Below are 22746 nucleotides of genomic sequence, written 5' to 3'. Positions count from 1 at the left end.
AGAAAGAGAGGAAGGAAAGCAAGCAAGAAAGGAGAAAGAAAGAAGAAAGAGAAAGAAAAAGGAAAAGAAAGAAAGGAAGGAAGGAAGGAAGGAAGGAAGGAAGGAAGGAAGGAAGGCAGGCAGGCAGGCAGGCAAACACCTAAACGAAAAAGTCAGCAAAGGACATAAACAATTCATAAAAGAAAAAAAAAAAAAGGCCAATACACATGAAAAAAAATCCAACTTCACTATTAGTTAAAAAGAAATAAAATTAAACAAATATGAGATTATATTCTGAGTCATAAAACTGTGGGCAGTGCTAGCAAGGCTGGGAATGAGCATGCCACTCACTGATAGCTGAGACTCTGAAACAGAGCATTTCTAAACGACAAACTGAAGGTACATGTGGAAAGCCTTCAAAATGAAGCTTCCCTTCATTTAGGAGATAACCAGAGGTTTGCACTTCCATCCACAGATTTGGAGGCACCAACCCAGATGGCTACAGCCTCCTCCATCCACAGGGAAGATTAAGCAACAGTTCCCTGACCCATGGCCACCATCATGGACAGGACTGCCCCCTCTCTTGAGATGGCACAGAAGGGCAGGGCAAGAACCAGCTCTTAGTCTGCTGGAACTGTACCATGTGAAGCTGGAAACCAGGGTGGTCATTTTCACCAAGCAGTGTCACAGCAGTGCTGGCCTTCAGAGACAAAGCAGGTGCCCAGAGAGGTTGAGACAAGGTGGAGGGTGGGTTGTTCAGGTCTGTGCAAGAAAGCTATCTGGGGAAACACCTGTGAAGAACAAAGGAGGAAATGGAAGGCAGCAGGAAGGGCCTTCAGACCACAGTGTGGGTCTAATACCCACAAAAAGAGAGAGGCAAAGAAGAGCCAGAGAAATAAAATAAAATTCTAAGCCCCTCAACTGACCAAATGGACCACCTCTTGGCCTAGGAGACCCCCAAGAAACCTTAAAAATGGAATTCCTGGCCATGATAGAACATGAGGTTGGACAGGCCTCATTATGCCCCCTCCCTCGCTAACCATTAGGCTTTCTTCTGTAAGGATTAAACAGAAACCACTGCTTCACACTGAAACCAACCAACTGCCTAACACAGCCCCTCCCCTTTTGCAGCTTGACACACAACCACTAAGCATTCCTTCCTGATTAAAAAAAAAAAAAAAAGCCACTGACCACAGAGTGGTTCTGGCCAGTCTACAGAAGCTGCACCCAGAGGGCCTTCATGTCCTCTGCTTCCCTTTTTAATGTAGAGGGCCTAACTGTAATACATTTAAATGTTAGGTCTCCACTCCAAAGTGAATCTGGGACACATGTTACATGCATGTTACCTTACTACGAATGCCCTTGCCTCCCCTTTGTGAATATTTATTGCTGCTCCTATAACCTGTTGAATATGTGTATCTGGACACCCTGTTCAGCATAAATCCCTGTCTTGTTCTCCCCACCTTTGAAGTGTCTGTTTCTGGCTTCTGGCCAGAGGCTACGTTTCCCAGCCCGTCAGAATGACTACCCAGCAGGCAGCAACCCTTTATGAGAAATAAAGCTCTCCTTTCCAAATGTGTATGAACCTCATCCTTCCTCAGTAGACACAAGCCTGACACTGCAGAGTAGCTCTGGGCAACTCTTGGTCAGACCAAAGGGGAGGCTCCCAGCCAGGCTGCAGGATGGAGGGGCAGACACAGTCAGCTCTATATCCCTGCCCTGCTCTGTCAGCAGCCTGTGGGTGGAGTGTGCTAGATGGGGGACCAGGGCCTTGGCACGAACAGTGTTGCATCCAGAGGTGCAATTGCTGGAAGGTGGTCCAACTGTTCTCTCTGCAGCAGCAGCAGGTTGTCCTGAGGGGAGAAGTGAGTGGTGCACCCCTATGGAGGACACAGAGGGAGCTTCCAGGGCTCCCTGGGCAGCCTCCTAGTCCCAGTCCCTGCTGCATTCCTGCCAGGGCCCTCTAATGGTTTCATATATATATTTACATATATATATTTACACATCTATCTATCTCTATATATATTTTTTTGAGATAAGAGTCTCTTTCACCCAGGTTGGAGTGCAGTGGTGCAATCTCAGCTCACTGCAACCTCTACTGCCCAGGTTCAAGCGATTCTCCTGCCTCAGTGTCCCGAGTAGCTGGGATTACAGGTGCCTGGCACTAATTTTTATGTTTTTAGTAGAGACAGGGTTTCACCATCTTGGCCAGGTTGGTCTTGAACTCCTGACCTCGTGATTCCACCCACCTCAGCCTCTCAAAGTGCTGGGATTACAGGTGTGAGCCACCACGCCCGGCAGTCATATTTTTTACACTCTCCCTCTTTGCTTAAGCTAGCTGGGGCTATTTTCTGTAACATGTCACCCAAAGGGGTCTAATTATTACCTGCACAAAGATTTGTGTTTGAAGACATTATTTGAAGTATTGTTATAAGTTTTAACATTAAAAACCCCAATGCAAGTCTATATATCTTGCTAGAGGTTTGAATTACACAGGTGTATGCATTTGCAAAAACTCATCAAATGGGCTGGGCGCAGTGGCATATGCCTGTAATCTCAGCACTTTAGGAGGCTGAGCTGGAGCTGGATGGATCATTTGAGGTCAGGAGTTCGAGAGCAGCCTGGCCAACATGGTGAAAACTGCCTCTACTAAAAATACAAAAATTGTAAGTAAGATTGGCCAGGTCCAGGTGCATTCTGCCTCTGCACAGTGAATAAATCATGATGACATGGGTTTTGCAAAAGAGAAAGATTTATTTGCAAGAGCAATACATGAGGAGGTGAGAGAACAGCTCTGAAAACCACCCCCACCCAACCCCTGAGGATAAAGGTTATGGATATTTACAGGTAGGGGAAGTGGGATGTTCTAAATCATGGGGAAAGGTGATTGGCATTGGGAAAAAATGAAGTCACAGGTTCCTCCTGAGCAAGGGTAGTCAGGCTTCAAGGCACTTCATAGGGTGCATGAACAAAAATGGCAGCATTTGCATGATCTGAGGGTGGAGTTGTCAGCCCTCTGACATCAAAAGGCCACCCCTTGGGCACTTGGGCAGTCTCGGGTGAAGGATCGGGGTCTCAGCTAGTTTGAACTGGACAGGCGCTGGCCAAGTTCCTAAAAAACAACTGAAGTGAACATTACCATGGTGACCTAGGAATGTTATCTATAAAGTAGCCAGTGACGATTAAGTTCCAGTGTTCAGCGGCGAGGCCTTCAGCTACCACGGCCTTCAACTTCATAGAAAAAGCTTGGGAGGGGGAGAATAAAAGAAGCAAGCCAAAGCAAGCAGGGTAGGTAGACCTGATGGAATCAGCCCGTTTTCAATGTTGTGTGTAAAGAACTTAGCGCAGGCCTCAGCACACAGTCAGTGCCCGACAGACCCTGGCATCTGCCCTGCCCTCCTTTAGGCCAAGGTGGAAAGGGAGAAGTGCTTTTTCTCCTTTTCCCTTAGGCTGCCTAGAGGCAAGAGGGGCAAGGATCAGTCTGCTATTGCAAAGGAAGGGACACCATCCAGAGAAGGCAGTGACTGGCCAAGGTCCTCAGCAAGCTCTAGAATTAAAGTCACTCTGGAGCTTCCTGTCCCAAACCTGCTGTCCTGGGCAATGCAAAGGAGGCAGGTTTTCTGGAAGCCAGGTCGTCTGCCCTAACCCAACTGCAACACATTTATGGAAATGCCGGCTACACTCTCCCAGGGCCGATGTGCCAAGCGTTCTCCTGCTGTTGGCTTCCTCTGGGAAACCACCAAGTTAACCTTCCCAATGACTCTCCCTGGCCCACCAACCCCACCTCTGCTCTCATCATTGGATAATTCTGCATGGCTTCCCCCAAGAAATACTAAGAAATGCCTTCATCCCTCTTACTGGCTCCTCTAATGCCAGAGGACAGCTGAGCTGAGGTGCTGCATTCTGAGAGCCAGTGGTGCCCTCTGCCCCTGACCCCTGCCATCAGTCATGAGTAATGTCACTTCCATACCACTAACTCAGATACTCCTCAGATGGACTCCTCTGCTCCAGGACTCCTAATAACATACCCTACAGAACAAGATAATGTCTGCAGTGAGCACCTGCTGTGCGTAAGGCTCAGCAATAGGAACTTCACAGCCATAAACTCTGATCCTTCCGCTTACCCTACAAAATAAGCATTTTCTTTCTCTTTCTTTCTCTTTTTCTTTCTTTTTTTATTTCTTTTTCTTTCTTTTCTTTCTTTCTGTCTCTCTCTCTCTCTTTCTTCTTTCTTTCTTTTTTTTGAGATGGAGTCTCACTCTGTCTCCCAGGCTGGAGTGCAGTGGCATGATCTTCACTCACTGCAACCTCTGCCTCCCAGGTTCAAGTGATTCTCCTGCCTCAACCTCCTGAGAAGCAGGGATTACAGGCACCCACCACCATGCCCAGCTAATTTTTGTAGTTTTAGTAGAGATAGGGTTTCACCATGTTGTCCAGGCTGGCCTTGAACTCTTGACCTTAGGTGATTCACCGACCTCGGCCTCCCAAAGTGCTGGGATTACAGGCATGAGCCACCACATCTGGCCCAAAATAAGCATTTTAATCCCACTTACAGTTGAGGACATTGTGTCTCAGAGAGGCAGTGTGATTTACCCAAGCTCTTTTGAACTACTTCACTGTGGGGATGGATGCTGAAACCACGCTTGCTGGCTGAGCAGGAAGGGGTGTGTGTAGCACATAGTATTAGGTGGCCAGAGAAGCAGGCGGGGATGCCACACAGCCTGGGACAGCACAGAGAGGAGAAAGGAACAAACACCCACGGGGCTGCATGGGTCACAATGATACCTTTTAAAACCAGAGCCCAGGGAGTAGGAGTGAGAACAGGGAGGGAGATAAAGATACTGGCTGAATTTTCACAACTAGTGGATGGTTACACTGTACTTGGGTGAATAAAAGATGAACAGCTTTTTGTAAGAGAAAACCAGTTACAATACATGTGTGCCAATTCTGCAGATACAGTTTGAGGTTTCTTTACTGAACACCACAGGAAAGGACCAGGCAGGTGATGGCTGGTGGGCAGCTTCATTCTTCCTGTTCATCCAAAACCAGTTCTTGTGACAAGTAGAGAAACCAAAGGCCTTTTGTGGATGGGCCCTTCTCAGGGTCTGGCCAGATCTGAAGACTGGCTAAAGGATGGGAGGGAAGGTGCAGAGATTGTGAAAAGCTCAGACCTTCAGTGCTATATGGTTTTGGGGTGTGGTGGTCCCACCCGACACCAAAGGCCCCCGGCTCCCCCTCGGTCCACAGCATTGCTGGTTCCTTGTTCTAGAAACTCTGGAAGAGAGGGACATGGGGTCCTGGCTGGTTCTGGCCTATCACACTGCCACTGTTCTCCAAACCCTGCCCTGCCCTAGCTCTCACACCTGGCGAAAATGATTTGTTCATTCTCTCTTGTCCCTGCAATGCCACCAGCTCCTGGAAGGCAGGCTGTCCCTGTCCACAGCTCCATGGTGCCTGGCATGGTGCCTACTTTGTGTAGATGCCCAATTTTGCAGTGATCTGCTGCATCACTGCCCACAGCCCATATGCACAGACCTCCCCCTTGCACAAGTCCCCTTATACACAGAACACTAAGGGCACTCAACACCACGCTCAGGGGCGTGTGTCCCGGGTGGACCCAGCTGATGCCCGCCTAGTCTGGGCAAACTGGTGTGACAGGACCCCCAGAAGATTGAGGGGCTTCCAGGAAAGAACATGTCTTAAGGGAGTGGGAGCCAGGCATATCAAGGCTGCCAGCTGGGGTACCGGGTCTCCACCAGGGCAGCAGGGAAGACAGGGTGGAGGCTCAACCAGGGACCTGCGCAAATCCTTGGTTGAAAGTAGGCACAGACCCAAGGTCTCGTCCCACTTGACACCGCCCAGCATGGGCACCTGAAATGGGGATGGGGGTGGGGTCAGAGTTGTCTGAAACCCTGGAAGCAGTGAGGATGCCACATGACAGTGACCACATGTGTAGGTCAATGGGGGACTCCTTCTGAGCACTCACAGGGCTTGGAGAGAGAGACTGGGCAAAGTCAACTAAAACTGATTGTATACTCACAAGCACTGTCAGGCACTGTCCTAAAGGTTAGATGTGTATTAATTCATTTTTTATTATATAATTCAGCAATATGTACTGGTATTTAAGAAAGAGACATAACAAAGGATGTAACAAAACATCACTAGTGGCCAGGCACAGTGGCTGATGCCTGTAATCCCAGCACTTTGGGAGGCCAAGGCAGGTGGATCACCTGAGTTCAGGAGTTTGAGACCAGTCTGGCCAACATGGCGAAACCTTGTCTCTATTAAAAATACAAAAATTAGCTGGGCGTGGTGGTGCGTGCCTAAAATCCCAGCTACTTGGGCGGCTGAGGCAGGAGAATCGCTTGAACCCAGGAGGTGAAGGTTGCAGTGAGCCGAGATCGCGCCACTGGACTCCAGCCTGGGCGACAGAAAAAGACGTCGTCTTTAAAAAAAAGAAAAAAAGAAAAAAAAAAAGAAAAAATCGCTAGTTTAGATTAACACAGAGGAAATATCAGACTACATGGTACTTTCTTAAAATGAGCTGATAAGTAAAAGTTGTGTATGTTTATGGTGTATAAAAGGATGTCTTGTGATATATATACATTGTGAAGTGGCTAAGTCAGGATATTTAACATGCGCCTTACCTCACACTTATCATTTGGTGACACATAGCTACCAAGTTACGAGAACACTTAAAATCTACTCTCAGCAAATTTCAAATACACAACACTGTTATCAACTGTAGGAAACATGATATACAATAGATCCCTTGATCTTACTCTTAACTGAAATGTGATCTTTGACCAACATCTCCCCAACCTCACCCCATTCCACCCCAGCCTCTGATAGCCACCATTTTACTCTGAGTTGGATTTTTTTAGACTCCACATATGGAATCATGTGATATTTGTCTTTTTGTGCCTGGCTTATTTCACTTAGGATAGTGTTCCCCAGGTTCACTCGTGTTGTCACAAATGACAGGATTTCTTTCTTTTTTTGAGACTGAGTTTTGCTCCATGGCCCAGGCTGGAGTGCAATGGCGCGATCTCAGCTCACTGCAACCTCCACCTCCCGGGTTCAAGCGATTCTCCTGCCTCAGTCTCCTGAGTAGCTGGGATTACAGGTGCTCGCCACATCTGGCTAATTTTTGTATTTTAACTGGAGACGGGGTTTCACCATATTGAGCAGGTTGCTCTCGAACTCCTGACCTCAAGTGATCCACTCACCTCGGCCTCCAGAAGTGCTGGGATTATTAAAGGCGCGAGCCATCGCGCCTGGCCAGGATTTCCTTTTTAAAGGCAGAATAGTGTCCCATTGTATACAGACCACATTTTCTTTATCCATTCATCCACTGATGGACACACTGGTCGAATGTCTCGCTACTGTGAATAGCGCTGCAGTGAACATGGGGTGCAGACACCTCTGACACACAGATTCCATTTCCTTTGCATGTGTACCCAGGAGTGGGATGGCTGGATCACACATAGTCCTATTTTTGGTTTTCTGAGGAACCCCCCCAGTGTCTTCCAGACCGTGTGTACTAACCGACAATGCCACCAACAGGGTGCGAGGGTTACCTGTCTCCACATCCTCGCCAACACTTCTCTTCCATCTTTTCCTACAGTCATCCTAACAGGTGTGAGGTGGTTTCCAATGGCCTTTCCCTGGTGATTAGTGATACTGAACATTTCTTTCACATGCCTGTGGGTCATTTATGTGTGTTCTTTTGAGTTACTTTTTTACTATTGTATTGTTTGGGTTTCCTTTGGATTTGGGATATTAACCCGTTATCAGATGGATGGTTTGCAAATGCCGTCTCCCATTCGGCAGGCTCCCTAACTCTGCTGATTGCTCCTTTGCTGGGCTGGGTTCACTCATTTAACAAGAGGGCTGAGACGATGCTGACCAGCAGGAGCCACTGAAATGTGGGTCAGTGCCACTCATGTCATTGCTAAGCGCTCTCCCACAGGCTAGAGCAGGCCCAGGGCAACTTCGGGACACACACAGGCACACCCACTCACTCCTGTGTGTCTCCACCCAGCCCCTCCCCACATCCCAGGGAGAGAACTGCAGAGCCACCCCACTCCCACCCTCCCCCACTCCGGTGTACACAGCTCTACACTGGTGTCTGGAAGCCACACAGAGCATTCTAGGACCCAGAGAAGACAACTTCCATACCTTGCTGGGCTGGGGACGAATCCCCGGGGCCTTCTCTCCTAGTCTGAGGAGAGCACCAACCCTAGGGGTGGTGGGGGCTCTCGGTTCCGTTCTGCCTCCCCCCAGCTGACCTCAGAACTACAACCTTGTTCCCCTAACCCTGCAAGCGCCGGAGGAGAGGCCTGGAGTCAGTGCTCTCTCTACCCCACCCTCCCCACTGCCTCTTTAAATGCCAGCATTCAACCAGGGGTGAGGTGTGTTCAATCAACCAGGCGCCCGAAGGGGTCCAATGGGGTCCACACGGGCTAGGGGAGAAAGTGGAGGCTGAGATCCACGTTTCTTCACAGGCCCCCAATTCCACTTTGCTCTATACCGTTTCCCTAGATGCAGCAGTCCTTCATACATTAGCGAGAATTCACCGGTTCCTTTGCTTTCTTCAAGGAGGAGCTCAGTCTGACATCCAGTTTAAGAGGGTGAGGCATAACTGGGAACACGTGTCTGCAAAAACCCGACCGCTCTAGAGCTGGAAGTGCCAAGAGCAGGTGCTCTTGACCCACTCTGCCCGCCCACCCTTACTCTGAAGGGGCAGGGACCCCAGCCTGTTGTACCAGTTCCAGAACGTCTGACACTAGAGACGCATTAGCAGCCAGGTGCACTCACATTTAGCTGTTTTTAAAGCTTAAAAGCTCTGTACAAAAAAAAAAAAAAACCACAAATGAATCCTCACAACACCCCTGTGAGGTAGGTAGGCAAGTATTATTCTCCCATTTTACAGATATGGGGAAACTGAGGCAGAGAGGTGATGTGATCAGCCAGTGGTCCCAGTTCAGCTGAAAGTCAGAGCCAACCATGAGAATACAAATGATCCCTCCCCATTCAGTCCCATCTCTGACTCCGCATCTAGACCTTGTCTGCAAAGAAATTAAAACTTTCAATTCATGCAAAAATAAAAACAATAAACCTGAAAAGGTAGTGAACAGACATACAGTAGTTCTGCAAAAGAATTCAGCCAAGGGGGTCAAATATTTTCCAATACTGGGTAAATGGGAACAACTTCGGCCTCCTCCTCTTTTCAAACATCATGACCAATGGCACATCCTTTTTTTTTTTTTTTTTTCCTTTTTTCCCGCAGAAGTACACGATCCTAACCAAAGACAGGCTTTCCTGGTCCCAGTGAGCCAAGCAAGGTGGACAGCCTCCTCACTGTTCAGCTCCTGGGTTTCAGCAAGCACCAGTTCCCAGCTGGAAGAGCTGCAAGACTCAACTCAAACATGGCACTTCTCTACCACCTGCTCCCAGCAGCCCTCCCCCTGTGTGGACAGAGTGGATCCCAGCAGCCTCTAACTCAGCAGGGTCTGGCCTTTTCTGCTTCCACCAGGAGGCAGGCTCAAAGATGCTCAGCAAGAACAGCCTGGAACCCAGGTGATCCCCTCCCACCACCCTCAGTGCACCCCTGCACACCTCACTGTCCATGAGGACCACCCCAGCAACCGCCCTTGGCCAGCACTCCTTGGGGCTCCTGCTGCAGCAGGTGGGGGCACCAGGCCATCCTGGGCTGCTGGGACAGGGAGAGGTGCCGGGGGACCTGCAGCTCCAGGCCGTGGCTTCCTCTGTGCCTCCTGCCCAGGTTCCCAGGCAAGTGGAGCAGGCCTCTTCCACTGTGCTGCGTCCGCATCCTGGAAGCTCTTTCCTCCCCGAGAGGGGCTCCCCGAGGTCTCCAGCTCCTTGAGAAACCTCCACCATCCTGCCAGCCCCACCAGGCCAGGTAGGTGTCCTTCCTGCAGTCTCCCAGGTTGGAGATGCGAGCATGAGAGTCCAGAAAACTGGGTGAAGCTGCCTTTCACATAATAGGTCTATCCAGAACACTGTCCCCTCCACCCACCTCAGGCTGCGAGACGCCCGAGGGCAGTGCTTGGGCAGCAAGAAGGGGAGCGGCAATGGCAGAGCAGCAGGAGTAAGGAAGTGGGGAGCTACCAGTGGCTGGGTCTGCTCTGTGCCAGGGGCTGCCAGGCCAATCTGAGAGCAGGGAGAGGAGGACAAAGAGATCCACAGTGTCTGGCAACTGGGGGAGTGAGCTCCTTGGAGGCCAAACGCCAGCCTGTTTGCAGGTGCACACAGCAGAGTGTGCACCTTGTGAGCACTCCAGTGAGTGCTGCTCCCTGGAGGTCAGCCACACACCTTGGTGGTTTGCAAGGGATGGCTGTGCTGTCTCCCTGTCCTATAAAAAGTTCTTTCTAAAAAGGCTCCCAACTCCGCCCAGTCTCTCTAGGAAGCAGGGGAATCATTTCCTCAAGACCAGCACCCCTCAGGGCCACTCCCAGCCAAGAGCACCTCAGACACCCCAGGCCCGCGTGGGGCCCTATGGGTGGGGGACAGGGAGTAGGTCCCCCTACAGCAAGTCCTCGGGGGCGGAGGGCTCGAGGCTGCAGCTCTGCGCCTGCCACCGGTAGCGCAGCCTGGAGAAGGGCTGGTCCTCCCCGCTCTCCAGCTCGGGGAATCCCAGCTCGTTGAGGATCTCGTAGATGCCAGCCTTCGATGCCACCTGGGAAGAGAGCAGAGGCAGGGGCAGTGTTTCAGGGGAGGGAGGATGCCACTCAGGCCACTGAGTTCTGAAGATGAGTCTGTGGCCCGTGAACTTGGTGACCTGAATAAGTTTGCACCTTGACTTCTGTTAACTTCTCTGGGCCTCAGTTTCCTCATAGGAAGGAAAAGGCTCTACCTCACAGGACTGTCTCGAGGAGGACTCTACACGTACAGAAGTACTGGGCAGACAGTGAGTGCTCCATGCAGAGAGCAGCAAGGGAGGCCGGGCACACGCTGGGCCCTGTGTGGCTCAATGCTCCCGCATGGACGCCCAGGAGCGGGCCTGCAGAGGGCTGAAGGAGGAACATGGATGCAGGGGCAGGTAAGGCTATGGCCTCTGCCCCAGTTGGCCCCCCGGACGCTCAGGCCTGTCGCCCAGCAGCCCAGACCCTGGCGCCAGACTCAAACCATCCACAATCAGTCCCCTTCTTTCTCCACGGTCCTGGGGGTGGGGAGGGTGCAGCCTCCACTTAGAACAAAGGAATGGGTCCGTCCCGCTCTGGCCCTGGGGCCGCCCTCACTGCCACCCTCCACTCATCCGCAGGAGAGAGGGGCTGAAGTCCCCTGAGGATGGAACCCACACTTCGGCTTGGACTGGCAGCCCTCCTTCCTTGACCTCCCCCAGTAGGGGATTCAGCTGGGGAGGGGATCAAGCTTCCTCTCGGCCCCAGATTCCCCCAGCTTCCGCTCTCCAAGCAGAACCAAGCAGGAAGTGTCCTCATCCCCTTCCACCTCCACCCCTCCCCAGCGGCTCACAAAGGAAGCTGAGCCCAGGCCTGCTCAAGAGGGTGGCCCCGACATGGCCTTGGTGTGACCACATCAGGTCTCCTGACTCAACACACATCACATGCACCGGGGGCATTTCAAATGCTTCTCCACCTGACGACCTGAGGCCCACCCTCAAAGCCTGCCACTCTGCCTCCACTCCTTCACAGTCCTGAGTCCACCTCACACCTGCCTCAGTCCCCGTACCCTTCCTGTGCCCATTCTGGCCGGGTCACCAGCCCCTGCTCTCCACCCACCCACTTCCCAGGAGCTAATTCCAGCCTCTAGTCCAGATTAGAACTGCCAGGATCTGCTGGTGAGGTCTGGAGGGGCCAGCTTCCTGGCAGAGGAGTAATTACAGGCCGCTTTGCCAAGGAGGGAAGGAGGCCTCTCTTCTGACCTAGAGGTGCCAAGGTGGCAGCTCTGCCTCTAAAACAGCCAAGTGGAAGACGAGCCAGGAGGCCAAACAGAGAGGATCCAGGAGGCTGGACAGCGAGGGTGGTGTCTTAGGTCAGGATATGGTGGGCTCTGGAGCCAATCAGTCAGCCCTAATACCAACCTTGAACAAGTCACCCACCCTCTCTATGCTCAGTCTCCGTCTCTGCAAAATGGGAGAGCAACAATCACACTGTGCTAGACCCGCCTAGTACAGGCTCCAGCAGATGGCACTGTGTGTCTCCCCGCGTCCCCACGGCAGCCTTCGGGGCTGGCACCCACAGGATCACATCCCCTCCATGTTAGTGCTAAGGCCAGCAGCTGTGGAGGAGTTGGCTCACTGGTACAAGGCCATGGCTGGAGGGAGAAAGGGGCAGGGCCACCTCGCAGAGCACAGGTGAGGGCTGACCACAACTGTGGGCATGAAGTGCCCAGAGCCGCCATCCACGCAAGGGTGGCTGTGCTGATGTGTGCTACCGGGTCCCAGTCCCAAAGGCTGCCCTGCTCTGTCCCCCACCACTCTGTCCCTCCCTCCTCCTCATTCATCTGTTCATTCATCAAACTCATCAACTGCCTGCCAGGCGCAGACAAACTGCTCGGGACCCAAAGTCAGATCAGACAAACTCTTGGCCAAACAGAAGCCCCCTGCAGAAAGGCGGATGGAGGCTCTTCCCGCCTGTCACGGGCACAGCGCGGCTGTGGCCCAGCTCCAGCTGCAGGAGGCAGCTAAAGAGGCCCTCTCGGCCTCAGCCTCCCCTCACCTCCTGCATCCAGGTGCTGAAGGGCCTCTGCCAGGAGCCAGCCTTCTCCAGGTGGAGGTACGCATTGAAGAGAATCAGGCAGACATAGCGTTCCAGGTACTGCAGGCTCCGCAGCTGCAGCCTCCGCATTTCCTGCACCTCTTTAGCTGCCTTTGCCTGGAGGACAGGACAGGGTAGGGTCAGTGTGGGGGGTCAGTGTGCCCCCCAACACACAAACATACCACCCCGCTGCGCTGAGCACCAGGGCAGGTTGATCCAACCTCAGAGCCAAGGGCACTGCCTCCACCTGACTTACAGGACGAGCAAGCCAGGGCTGCGGGTCAGGAGCCCACTTCCCACCTGAGAGGCATGGCCGGCCTCCCGGCCTCCCAGCCTCCCTCTCCTCATCATGGAATCACAAGCACTGTCCTGCTCTGAGGGGTGAACGGGGACAGCAGGAGAGCTCATTGCAGATACCCTCCATGGTGCCTGAGGTGCGCTGAGGCCCTCCCACGTGGCAGGATCCATGTCCAGGGTGGGAGGACCCTTACTGCCACTTCCTGCCAACTCCCAATCCTCCAAGGACCAGAGGAAAGGCTTCACTCCTCTCTCTGCAGCCCCTCAGGCCTCCCGCAGGGAGGGTATGAGCGCTCTGACCAGTGGCCTGGGAGGCGCCGATGGCAGGGGTCATTAAGGCTGCGTTCTTGGGGCTCTGCCGTGTGGATGCACATTAACCTCCTCCCGCCGACTGACCCGCTCCTGCCCTGGGCCTACTGGGTGGGTGAGTTCATCCTCCAGCCTTGAAGGGGAGAAACCCCATCTTAGCCTCTGGGCCCAAAGGTCCCTAAGTGACTTCCAAAAGTGAAAGGGGTACACGTACAGCCCTCACCCTCTCCATGGCTGGGGACAGGTAACAAGAAAGGCTACCTGGCCAAGGAGCAGCAAGAGATGAAGCGGCTGAGGAGAGGAGGTGTGCGTGCAGGGGAAACTGTGGGACATCGATCTTTTAAGCAAGCAAGCCTAAGCATCTTCATGGGAAATGGCACCAGGCCACATGCTGGGGCGAGAGGGACAGCAAAGTCAATTAGAGAGGTTTCCCAGAGAGTGTGGAAGTGCCGCTGGGCCATGGAGGCCTGGTGGATTTGCACAGACAGAATGTGGACCAGATGGGGGAAACACAGAGGTGAGGCTGGTGCCTGGAGTATGGGGGCTGAGAGGGGCTGGCCTGGCTGGAGGGAGAATGAGGAGGGATAAGAGGTGGTTCTGCCATTCTGCTGGGCTGGATCTATTACGGAAGCCACCTGTGTCACCTAGAAAGTTTATCCCCAGGTCAGCGGTTCACAACCTTGCTGTCCATGAGAAACATGAGCAACTTTAAAATGCAGATGTCTGGGCCCCACCTAGAACAATCCAATGAGAATCTCAGCAAAGGCGTGGCCTGGGCATCGGGGTTGTCAAAAGCCCTCTGGGTGACTCTCTATAGCCAGGGTTGCACACTATGGCTTCAGTACTGGGGAGCCATCGAAGGCTTGAGAGTATGAGTGACCCGTTAACAGAAGATGTATGGGAGATTTGTGCTCAGGAGGAAGGGAACTTAAAAGAGAGTCCTTTCTAGGTTCTCCACAATGTGGGGGGTCAGGGGACAGGCCACAGGCCAGGGATAAGACCCAGGACATGCACAGCCGGGCTCTCCTACAGGGCACCCTGCCCACCCTGCTCCTTCCACCCCTCACAGACATGTCACCCACCCAGCACCCTCCCCTGCATGCTATGGAAGCGGAGTTTGGAGAGTGAAGGCCACACCTCGTCTCACACCCACCCCCTAGACCCACAGCAGCTCTCCCTGCTCCAGGAAAAGGACGTGGCACAGGGGTCATCCCTCGGGCACCAGGAACATCTGTGCGAGGACACAGAAAGACCCAGCCTCTGGGAGCCGGAAAGGGCTGTTCGCCTCACAGCTGGGTTGCAGCTGGAAGCCCTTCCGTACAGGAACACGACGTCAGCCTACAGACATCTCCTCCTCAGCCCTGGGGTGGGCTCTGCGGCCTCAGACGTGGCATGGCCCACAGTCCCAAGAATCAGAGCTGGAGTAGCCTGAGTAGGGCCTGTGGTCCCCAACCTCCCACTGCTACCTCCACGGCCTCTGCTGTCTTTGCCTCCAGGGTCGCAGAGTGGACGGTAACTTGCAAAGCCTGCCCACCCATCCACCCAGAAGGAGCTCTGGGGCCCTGGAGATGGGGGCAGGGGTGAAAGGTGGACAGTGGGCTGTGCCCAAGAGGGGCGAGGGGACTAGAGCCAGCACTGTGACTCCCTGGGAGACGTGAGTCCCATAAGCTGGGTTCAGGTCCTGGTTCTGCCATTTAAAGTCACAGGCCCCAGGTTTGTGGAGGTAGGATTTCTCAGCAAAGTGAAGGATAAGAAGGCACCTGTGCACCACAGAAAGCTCACTAATCCACTCATCCATCCAGCAGGGAGGGGCCGCTACACCATGCCTATCACCCAGCCACAAACTGGGGATGCAAAGATGAACTACTCACAGGCCCTGCCCTCCGTGCCCGGAGGGGATGGAAATTATTTCAAAGCAGCCAGAACAGCTGCATTCCAGGATGACAGAAAGGGGAGAGCGGGGCTCAAGGAGGAGGGGACATCCAGGGTGGGTGAGGTCTACAGAGGAGGTGGAACGGTGTATTGAGAGGGGGAGGGCATGAAAGGCAGGAAGGGGGCCCAAGAATGAGATGAGTCCCCAGAGTACCCCCTCCCAGGGTGGGCAGAGGGGGAAGAGCTCATGGCGGTAAGAGAGGGGTGAAGGTGAGAGGCCAGGCCTGGAGTGCGTATGGAGGCCAAGCCAAGGCCTGGCCCTGCAGACAGAGGCCAGTGAGGGCTTCTGGGGATCTGAGGATGGGAATGGCCTGTGGCTGCCGCAGAAGGGATGGGGCCACTGGGGGCAGGATTTGTTTAGAGACTGAGGAGTGAACAACAAAAAAGATTTTACCTAAATATAAACCGCAGTCAATACAATGCGACCCTGCCTATCTGCAAGGATGGACGGTCTGCACCACAATGCAACTGGCTGCTCTCCACCCCACCCCTTAGGCTGCTTCTATCCTTCCCCAAGCTCCATCCCAAAGCCTAGAGCCTACTTCAAAACATTTTCTTAGAAGGAAGGAAAGGAAATCACCCACAGTTCCACTGGGCAAGAGCCATTCTAAACTACTTTCAATTAAAGAGCTCAGAGGCAATGTGCTATGGGCGTGAAACGCCCTCAGCTCTGGCTCTGTGCCATGGACATGACCACACCAGCACCATCCTCTCCCACAGCCATGGGGATGCCTGTTGCAAGAGACACGGGTAAGGATTAGGTCTGAGGAAGATTCTCTGGGGTGAGAGGTGGAGTGGCTCCTTCTGAGCTCTACTGGCAAAGGCAGAATTATCTCCGAATTCAGACCATTGTGTACAGGTGACGCCTGACCCCCGCCCCCAGAAGGTTTCGAGGGCACATCTTGCTGGATCACAGGTCTGTGATTTGAGACACACGCCCATCTTCCCGTCAAGGCCCTGGTTTCCTTAACACCGTCCCATGTTAGCACCACTGCCTGGGGAGGAGGATGGGTCAGCCACCTCCTGTCGATAAAAATAGTGGAGTTGTTTATAAATGGCCTGGCAGGCCAGGCTGTCATTAGCTGTGGTGGAGCCGGACGAGGCTTCCTCACCCATTGGACTGAGCCCTAAAATAGAAGAGGGCCAGGAGAGGTGGCCGGGCCACTGGGTACTTCGGGCCTCTCAAACCTCCAGCCCACCTGGCATCGAGGTAGCCCAGCGTTGCCAGCGGAGGCTCTCATGAAGCTCTGCTATTTGCCGAGCCACCAGGGAGAGGCCCACTGAGGCAGGGCTGGGGAGCCTCCCCAGGCTACCACACAAGCAGAGCACGAGCGTCGGGGTCTACTGAGTGCCACCTGCGGGTCGAGCACGTCACATCCTGACCTGAGGATTAGACCCTAACACATTCTCCTAGCAACCCCGTGAAGGAGGCGAGACTATCCTATTTTGCAAATGAGGCTCAGCAAGGTTGTTTTTTCGTTTGTTTGTTTGTTTGTTTTAGCACATGCTTAATTAACCCTTCAAACAGTAGGCATCCTGCCCAAACTCAGAGTTCTGAGCTGGGAGATGAACCCCAAGACCCAGCTCTTCCTACCACCCTCCCCTGCTTGGCCATAGTCAAGCCCACCACTCCCTGCTCACTCTTGTCTCTGTACCTTCACCCACACTGTTCCTCCTGCCTGGCCGGGTTTCCTCCAGGCCTATGATAAGCCCCCCACTCTCCCAAAGTGAAGCCGCCTGCTCCAAGCCTTTTAGCCCAACAGCCCTGCCCTTCTCAGTCTCCTCTGCCCTCAGGCCGAACCTTTCAATTAAAAGTTGCACTAAATTCCACCTTGACAGATTCTAATTGCTTCATCAAGGCAGGGGCTGTCTCAAAACAACCATAAACCCAGGGGCGGGCACCAGCCCATAACCAGCTTTACCCCTCCCCTTTCTCCCCACTGCACTGAGGGTCTGCACAGAACCTGGTATGCAGCAGGCGCTCACTGAGCACTCCTCCCCAGGCCCCTCTTGTGCTGGCTCATGGTTTCTAGTATCATCTTGAATCCAGATCCTAGACAGACTCTGAGGATTGCAGACTGGGACATGTCAGCGGCTCAAGTGCTCCACATAGATAAGGGTCAGGCAGCCCAAACCCACAAAGCATGTCCCAGTGAACCTCCTGAGTGCACCCCAAACCTGCTGCGCCCATAAGCCTGCCCATCTCCGTGGCAACTCCATCCTCCCAGGTACACAGGCCAGAACCTGGGACTCCTCCTTCACTTCGCCCTTCTCAACCCCACGGCCAATCAGTAAACCCCACTGGCTCCACTTCAAAACACCTCCAGAGGCTGACCACCTCTCACCACCCTGGTCCCAGATACCCTCTACTCAGCGACAGCCCCTGGCTGGTCCTCTGCCACCTCTCCTGCCCCCTGCTGTCTATTTGCAACATAGCACCTAAGTGACTACAAACAGTAAGTGGGTGGCTCTGCCCAAAACCCTGCAATTTCTTCCTTTGCACTCAGAGTAGAAGCCAAAGTCCCAGCAATCCCAGAAAAGGCCCTACAGTCTGCCTCCTGTCCCCATAACCTCTGACCTCCTCTCCTGCCCTCCCGTTCCCTCGCTCTGCCCCTCAAACACACAGGCAGCTCCCACCTCGGGGACCGCACACAAGCCACACCCTCTGTCTGGACTGTTCTTCCCCCAGACGCCAGCACGGCTCCTCCTTCAGGTCTGTTCAACGCCACCTTCCCATGGAGTCCCTGCCTAACCACCCCACTTATTTAAAACTGCAAGCCCTCATACCGCCCCGTCGGCACCTCCTAACTGTGGAGTCCTAATTAGGGAAAGGAGTCAGGCTGGCAGGACCAGGAAAAAGCAAACAGAGAAAGCAGATAAGCTCCAAGTCTGCCTTTCTTCATGGTCCAGGACACGGCCCTCCTACGCAAATGACACAATCTTCCAGTGTCCAGCTATCACCAGACCCTCGGCTGATAGAAAAATGCAACTTAGCTCACTGCAACTTCGGCATTATCAGTACTGCACAAAGCTCTCTTCAGCAAACAGCACAAGCACTGTCCTAAAAAATCCCCAGCCTGGCCGGGCGAGGTGGCTCACACCTGTAATCCCAGCACTCTGCGAGGCCGAGGCGGGTGGATCACGAGGTCAGGAGATCGAGACCATCCTGGCTAACACGGTGAAACCCCGTCTCTACTAAAAATACAAAAAATTAGCCGGGCATGGTGGCGGACACCTGTAGTCCCAGCTACTTGGGAGACTGAGGCAGGAGAATGGCGTGAACCCAGGAGGCGGAGCTTGCAGTGAGCGGAGATTGCGCCACTGCACTCCAGCCTGGGCGACAGAGGAAGATTCTGTCTCAAAAAAAAAAAAAACAAAAAATTCCCCGCCAACCTCTGTCTCCTTGCAACCAGCTTCCCTCTTGCTAACTTGCCCACTGCACCCTTGCAACGTGTTTCCATACTTTCTCTAAAAATCTGCCTTTCTTTACCTTTTACATACTTTCTCTAAAAATGTGCCTTTACTTTTTTTTTTTTTAAACACCGCAACCAGCCCTTTACTTTCTTTAGTAAGAAGAATTTCAGCAAATTCTTCTTTGCTAAACATTTGCTAAACAAAAAACCATGTAATACCAGCCTCAGATAGTTACAACCTGTGACACTTAGAGGTTCCGCTTCTCCCAACGGACACCCCGCTGTCCAACAGACCACAGCCCTGATGTGTGTGCTGCCTGCCACAGGTCTCCCTCACTAGAGTACAGACTACATGAGGGCAGGGGCTTTTGCCCTTTGTTTGTGTGGCATCTCCAGCACCTAGCGCAGTGCAGTTGGTAGGTGTGTAATAACTGTTTGTCAAATCAATGAATGACGATCATGTGCATCTTGCATTTTCATTCATCCCAGCTTCACAGGACACCTCGGTTGCCTATGCCAACCCCTTTGCCTTTCAGAAAGGGAGGCTGAGGTCAAAGAGGTGAAATGACCTGCCAGGGTCACATGAAGAGTAGGCAATAGAGCCCAAGCAGGAACCCAGGCCTCGGGTCCACCGGGGAGGCCACACACTTGAAGACCTGGACGCAGCTGAGGCTCAGGAGAAGACAGCCCCAGAGGAGAAAGAAGAAGAGCCAACAACCCAGGCAACAGAAGGAGACCATCTCTACCAAAAGAACAACAAAAAAGAGGCAGGTGTGGTGGCACGCACCTGTAGCCCCAGCCACTCAGGCCTGGGAGCTCAGGAGGGAGGATGGCTTGAGCCTAAGAGGTCAAGGTTACAGTCAGTGAGCCATGACTGCGCCACTGCGCTCCAGCCTGGGTGACAGAGCGAGAGTCTGTCTCTAAAAAAAAAAGAAAAGAAAAGAAAAAAAAAAAAAAAAGGAAGAGCCGACAAGGCCAGGCTCAGGGTCTTCATCAAGCCAGCCAGAGAGCAGCACTCCCCACCCTGCCACCCCCTGCCATTACTGAAGCCTGAAGCCTCCTTGCTATCCCCTCGCTCACCGACTCAAAAGAAAGAAACCTGGCCTGGTGGCCTCTGCCTCCAGCTGAGGTGGGGCCCAGGCTGGGGAAGCAAGTGACAGTCCCCGAAGACGGCCAGTGGCTGAAGGGCAGGTTCCAGGGCCGGGAGCCCACCCTCTTCCCAAGTGCAGCAGCAGCCACTGTGTGTGGTGGGTCTCCACCGAGTCCCTGCAAACTGCATCCTCAGGCCAGCCCAGCGGTGGGACCCCAGCACAGGAAGTACCTAACCTCTGGAAGGGAGAAAATCGCCCTCAATCCATACGGGTAACCCATTTTCCAAAGGTGACATCATATTTTGTTAAGTAATTTCAAAGTGTGAAGGGACTTGACCTGGTGCCGTGGGCCACTCTGCATGCCATGAGTTCAACAGATGCTGTTCAGCAGCACCTCTAGGCCAGGCACAGAGATTTAACGCTGAGAGGACACAGTCTCGTTCTTCAAGAGGCCCACTGTGCCCGCATGTAGCCCACGGAGCCTGCCTGGCCACCCAGCCACCCTGCACACCCCACACACCCCATCCAACCTCCCGTGGGCCCCAGACTGGTCTTCACCACCATCCCTCAAAGCACGCAGAACAAGGGTAACAATTCCAGGTGACAGATGGAAAAACAGGGGTCCAGGCAGGCCAAAGTGACTTGCCCAAGGTTCCACAGGGAGTTACTGGCAGAGCCAGGGCTTCCAACCCCTGACCCAGGGCTCTTTAGCTTGCTGCAGAAGAATGCCCTGTCCTGGAAGACCAACAATGTGGACAAAGAACCAAAAGGGTTAAATAATGAAGGTGCAGTCAGGCTTTCCTATTTATTTATGCAATGATTTACTCAACCTTCCCTCCATCCACTCACTAGAAAGACATTTGCGGAGCCCCTACTTGTGCCAGGCAGGGTGCTGGAGTCAGGATTTCAGAGGTGGACCTTGCAGCAGAAACAGGGATCTCTGGTAACAACCACAATCGGGACAATGGGAGAGGCAGGCACTGAGACAGGGTCTCTGGGGATTACCCAGGGGGTGAGGGAGGCGGTGAGGCTGGAGTTGAGATTAAACCCCTCCCAAGCCCACCAACAATTCTAAGCCCAGTGGTGCACACTTAGAAACCACAGCCGCTCGATGGATGTCTGTTGTTGAATAAAACAGGAAAGTCCTCCTGGAGAATGGAAATATCAGCTTGCCCTACAATGGGAAGGAAGAGAGATGAGCGGTCTCGGCAGCCAGGTATGGTGGCTCACACCTTTAATCCCAGCACTTTGGGAGGCTGAGGCAAGAGGATGACTTGAGCCCAGCAGTTTGAGGCCAGCGTGGGCACCACAGCAAAGACCCTGTCTCTACAAAAAAATTTAAAAATTAGCCAGGCGTGGTGGTGCGTCTCTGTAGTGCCGCCTACTCAGGAGGCTGAGGCAGGAGAATCACCTGAACCCAGGAGGTTGAGGCTACAGTGAGCTATGATTGCACCACTGCACTCCAGCCTGGGCAACAGAGCAAGACCCTGTCTCAAAGAGAGAGAGAGAGAGGGGTCTCGGCTACTGAGAACATGTGTCCTACACACATGCATACACACACGAGAGCACATGTGTACTCACATGCACACTCACACACACACTCCGTTCTGGAAGCCATTCTAGGCTGGGTGTGAAAGAGCCCAGGAAGCAGCCTTTGCTTGGGTCCTATTTTCTGTGACAGCTCATAACACTGCAGGGCTGCACAAGTTGCTCCGGCCCTCCTCCCGAGACACATTACCTACTGGAACCGCGTCTCTGGGGAACAACTTTGGCAGCCAGGGAGCCAGGGTGGTTTTTTTTTTTTTTGAGACGGAGTCTCGCTCTGTCGCCCAGGCTGGAGTGCAGTGGCGCCATCTCGGTTCACTGCAAGCTCCACCTCCCGGGTTCACGCCATTCTCCTGCCTCAGCCTCCCGAGTAGCTGGGACTACAGGCGCCCGCCACCACGCCTGGCTAATTTTTTTTTTTTTTGTATTTTTAGTAGAGACGGGGTTTCACCGTGTTAGCCAGGATGGTCTCGATCTCCTGACCTCGTGAGCTGCCCGCCTCGGCCTCCCAAAGTGCTGAGATTAGAGGTGGGAGCCACTGCGCCCGGCCAACAGCCAGGGTTTCTAAGAGGCTGAGAGAGACCCTGCCTGGGGCTCAGAGCCAGAGCTCTCTGGCCTTTTATTTTTCTTAAGAAATGACTTCAGCCCTTGGGACACAGAGCTGGTCTCTCTGACCTCCTGGCAGCTCCTTTGGTCGCAGAGACAACTCTGCACCAACCCAGGCAGTCACACAGTAGTGGCTGGCAGCTTCCCTTCCAACCCTTCCCTTCTCTGCCATCGCAAGATTGCCCCCGGGTTGTGGCTGCCACAGCAAGTCGAGGAGTTGGGAGCCAGGTTCTGGTCCAGCCTCCAGCCAATCACAAAACTTCATTAGGCCTCAGTTTCTTCTCAGTCAAATGCGTCTAATAAAATTTGTCCTGGTCTCACCATCTGTCTGAGGACCACAAAAGACAAAAGGTGAGTTCTTAGAAAACTCAAATAGCAACCAGGTGCAGTGGCTCACACCTGTAATCCCAGCACTGTGGGAGGCCGAGGTGGGTGGATCACTTGAGTCCAGGAGTTTGAGACCAGCCTGGGCAACATGGCAAAACCCCATCTCTAGTAAAAAAGACAAAAATTAGCTGGGAGTGGTGGTGGCAGATGCCTGTAATCCTAGCTACTTGGGAGACTGAGGCAGGAAAATCACTTGAACCTGGGAGGCACAGATTGCAGTGAGCCAACGTTGCGCCACTGCACTTGTCTGGACAACACAGCAAGACTCCGTATCAAAGAAAGGGGAGGGGAGGCAAGGGGAGGGGAGGCAAGGGGAGGGAAGGAAGCACTGATTTACACCAGACAACGCACTAAAAGTTTTCATTTTAATAACTGTAACACCAGCAACCATTCTTTGAAAGCAAACCTGTTCAATTCCAGAATTTCTTCATCACTCTTATACTT

At 53.2% G+C, this 22746-nt stretch overlaps 2 protein-coding genes across 2 annotated transcripts in view; both read right to left on the bottom strand.

The window, feature by feature from the left end:
- Nucleotides 1–8790: 8790 nt before the first annotated feature.
- LOC105547453 lies at nt 8791–10068 on the bottom strand. The gene has a single exon (XM_011991065.1). The coding sequence runs from the start codon at nt 9946–9948 to the stop codon at nt 9400–9402; it is 549 nt and encodes a 182-aa protein (XP_011846455.1). The 5' UTR covers nt 9949–10068; the 3' UTR covers nt 8791–9399.
- PALD1 (phosphatase domain containing, paladin 1) overlaps nt 8796–22746 on the bottom strand; it is a 43112-nt gene continuing 29161 nt past the window's right edge. The window contains exons 18-19 of the mRNA XM_011991066.1: nt 12684–12839; nt 8796–10681 (exon numbers count right to left, since the gene is read on the bottom strand). Of these exons, the coding sequence (XP_011846456.1) occupies nt 10529–10681; nt 12684–12839 (309 nt within the window). The 3' untranslated portion in view covers nt 8796–10528. The remainder of the gene's footprint in view (nt 10682–12683; nt 12840–22746) is intronic.

This window comes from Mandrillus leucophaeus, unplaced genomic scaffold, assembly GCF_000951045.1.
Source record: "Mandrillus leucophaeus isolate KB7577 unplaced genomic scaffold, Mleu.le_1.0 Scaffold39, whole genome shotgun sequence".
NCBI lineage: Eukaryota > Metazoa > Chordata > Mammalia > Primates > Cercopithecidae > Mandrillus > Mandrillus leucophaeus.
Note: the sequence above shows the minus strand (reverse complement) of the source record. Positions and strands in the feature narration are given on the sequence as shown.

Coding starts and splice junctions, on each gene's coding strand:
- LOC105547453 (XM_011991065.1), bottom strand. CDS start 9,948: ATGCTCGCATCTCCAACCTGGGAGACTGCAGGAAGGACACCTACCTGG.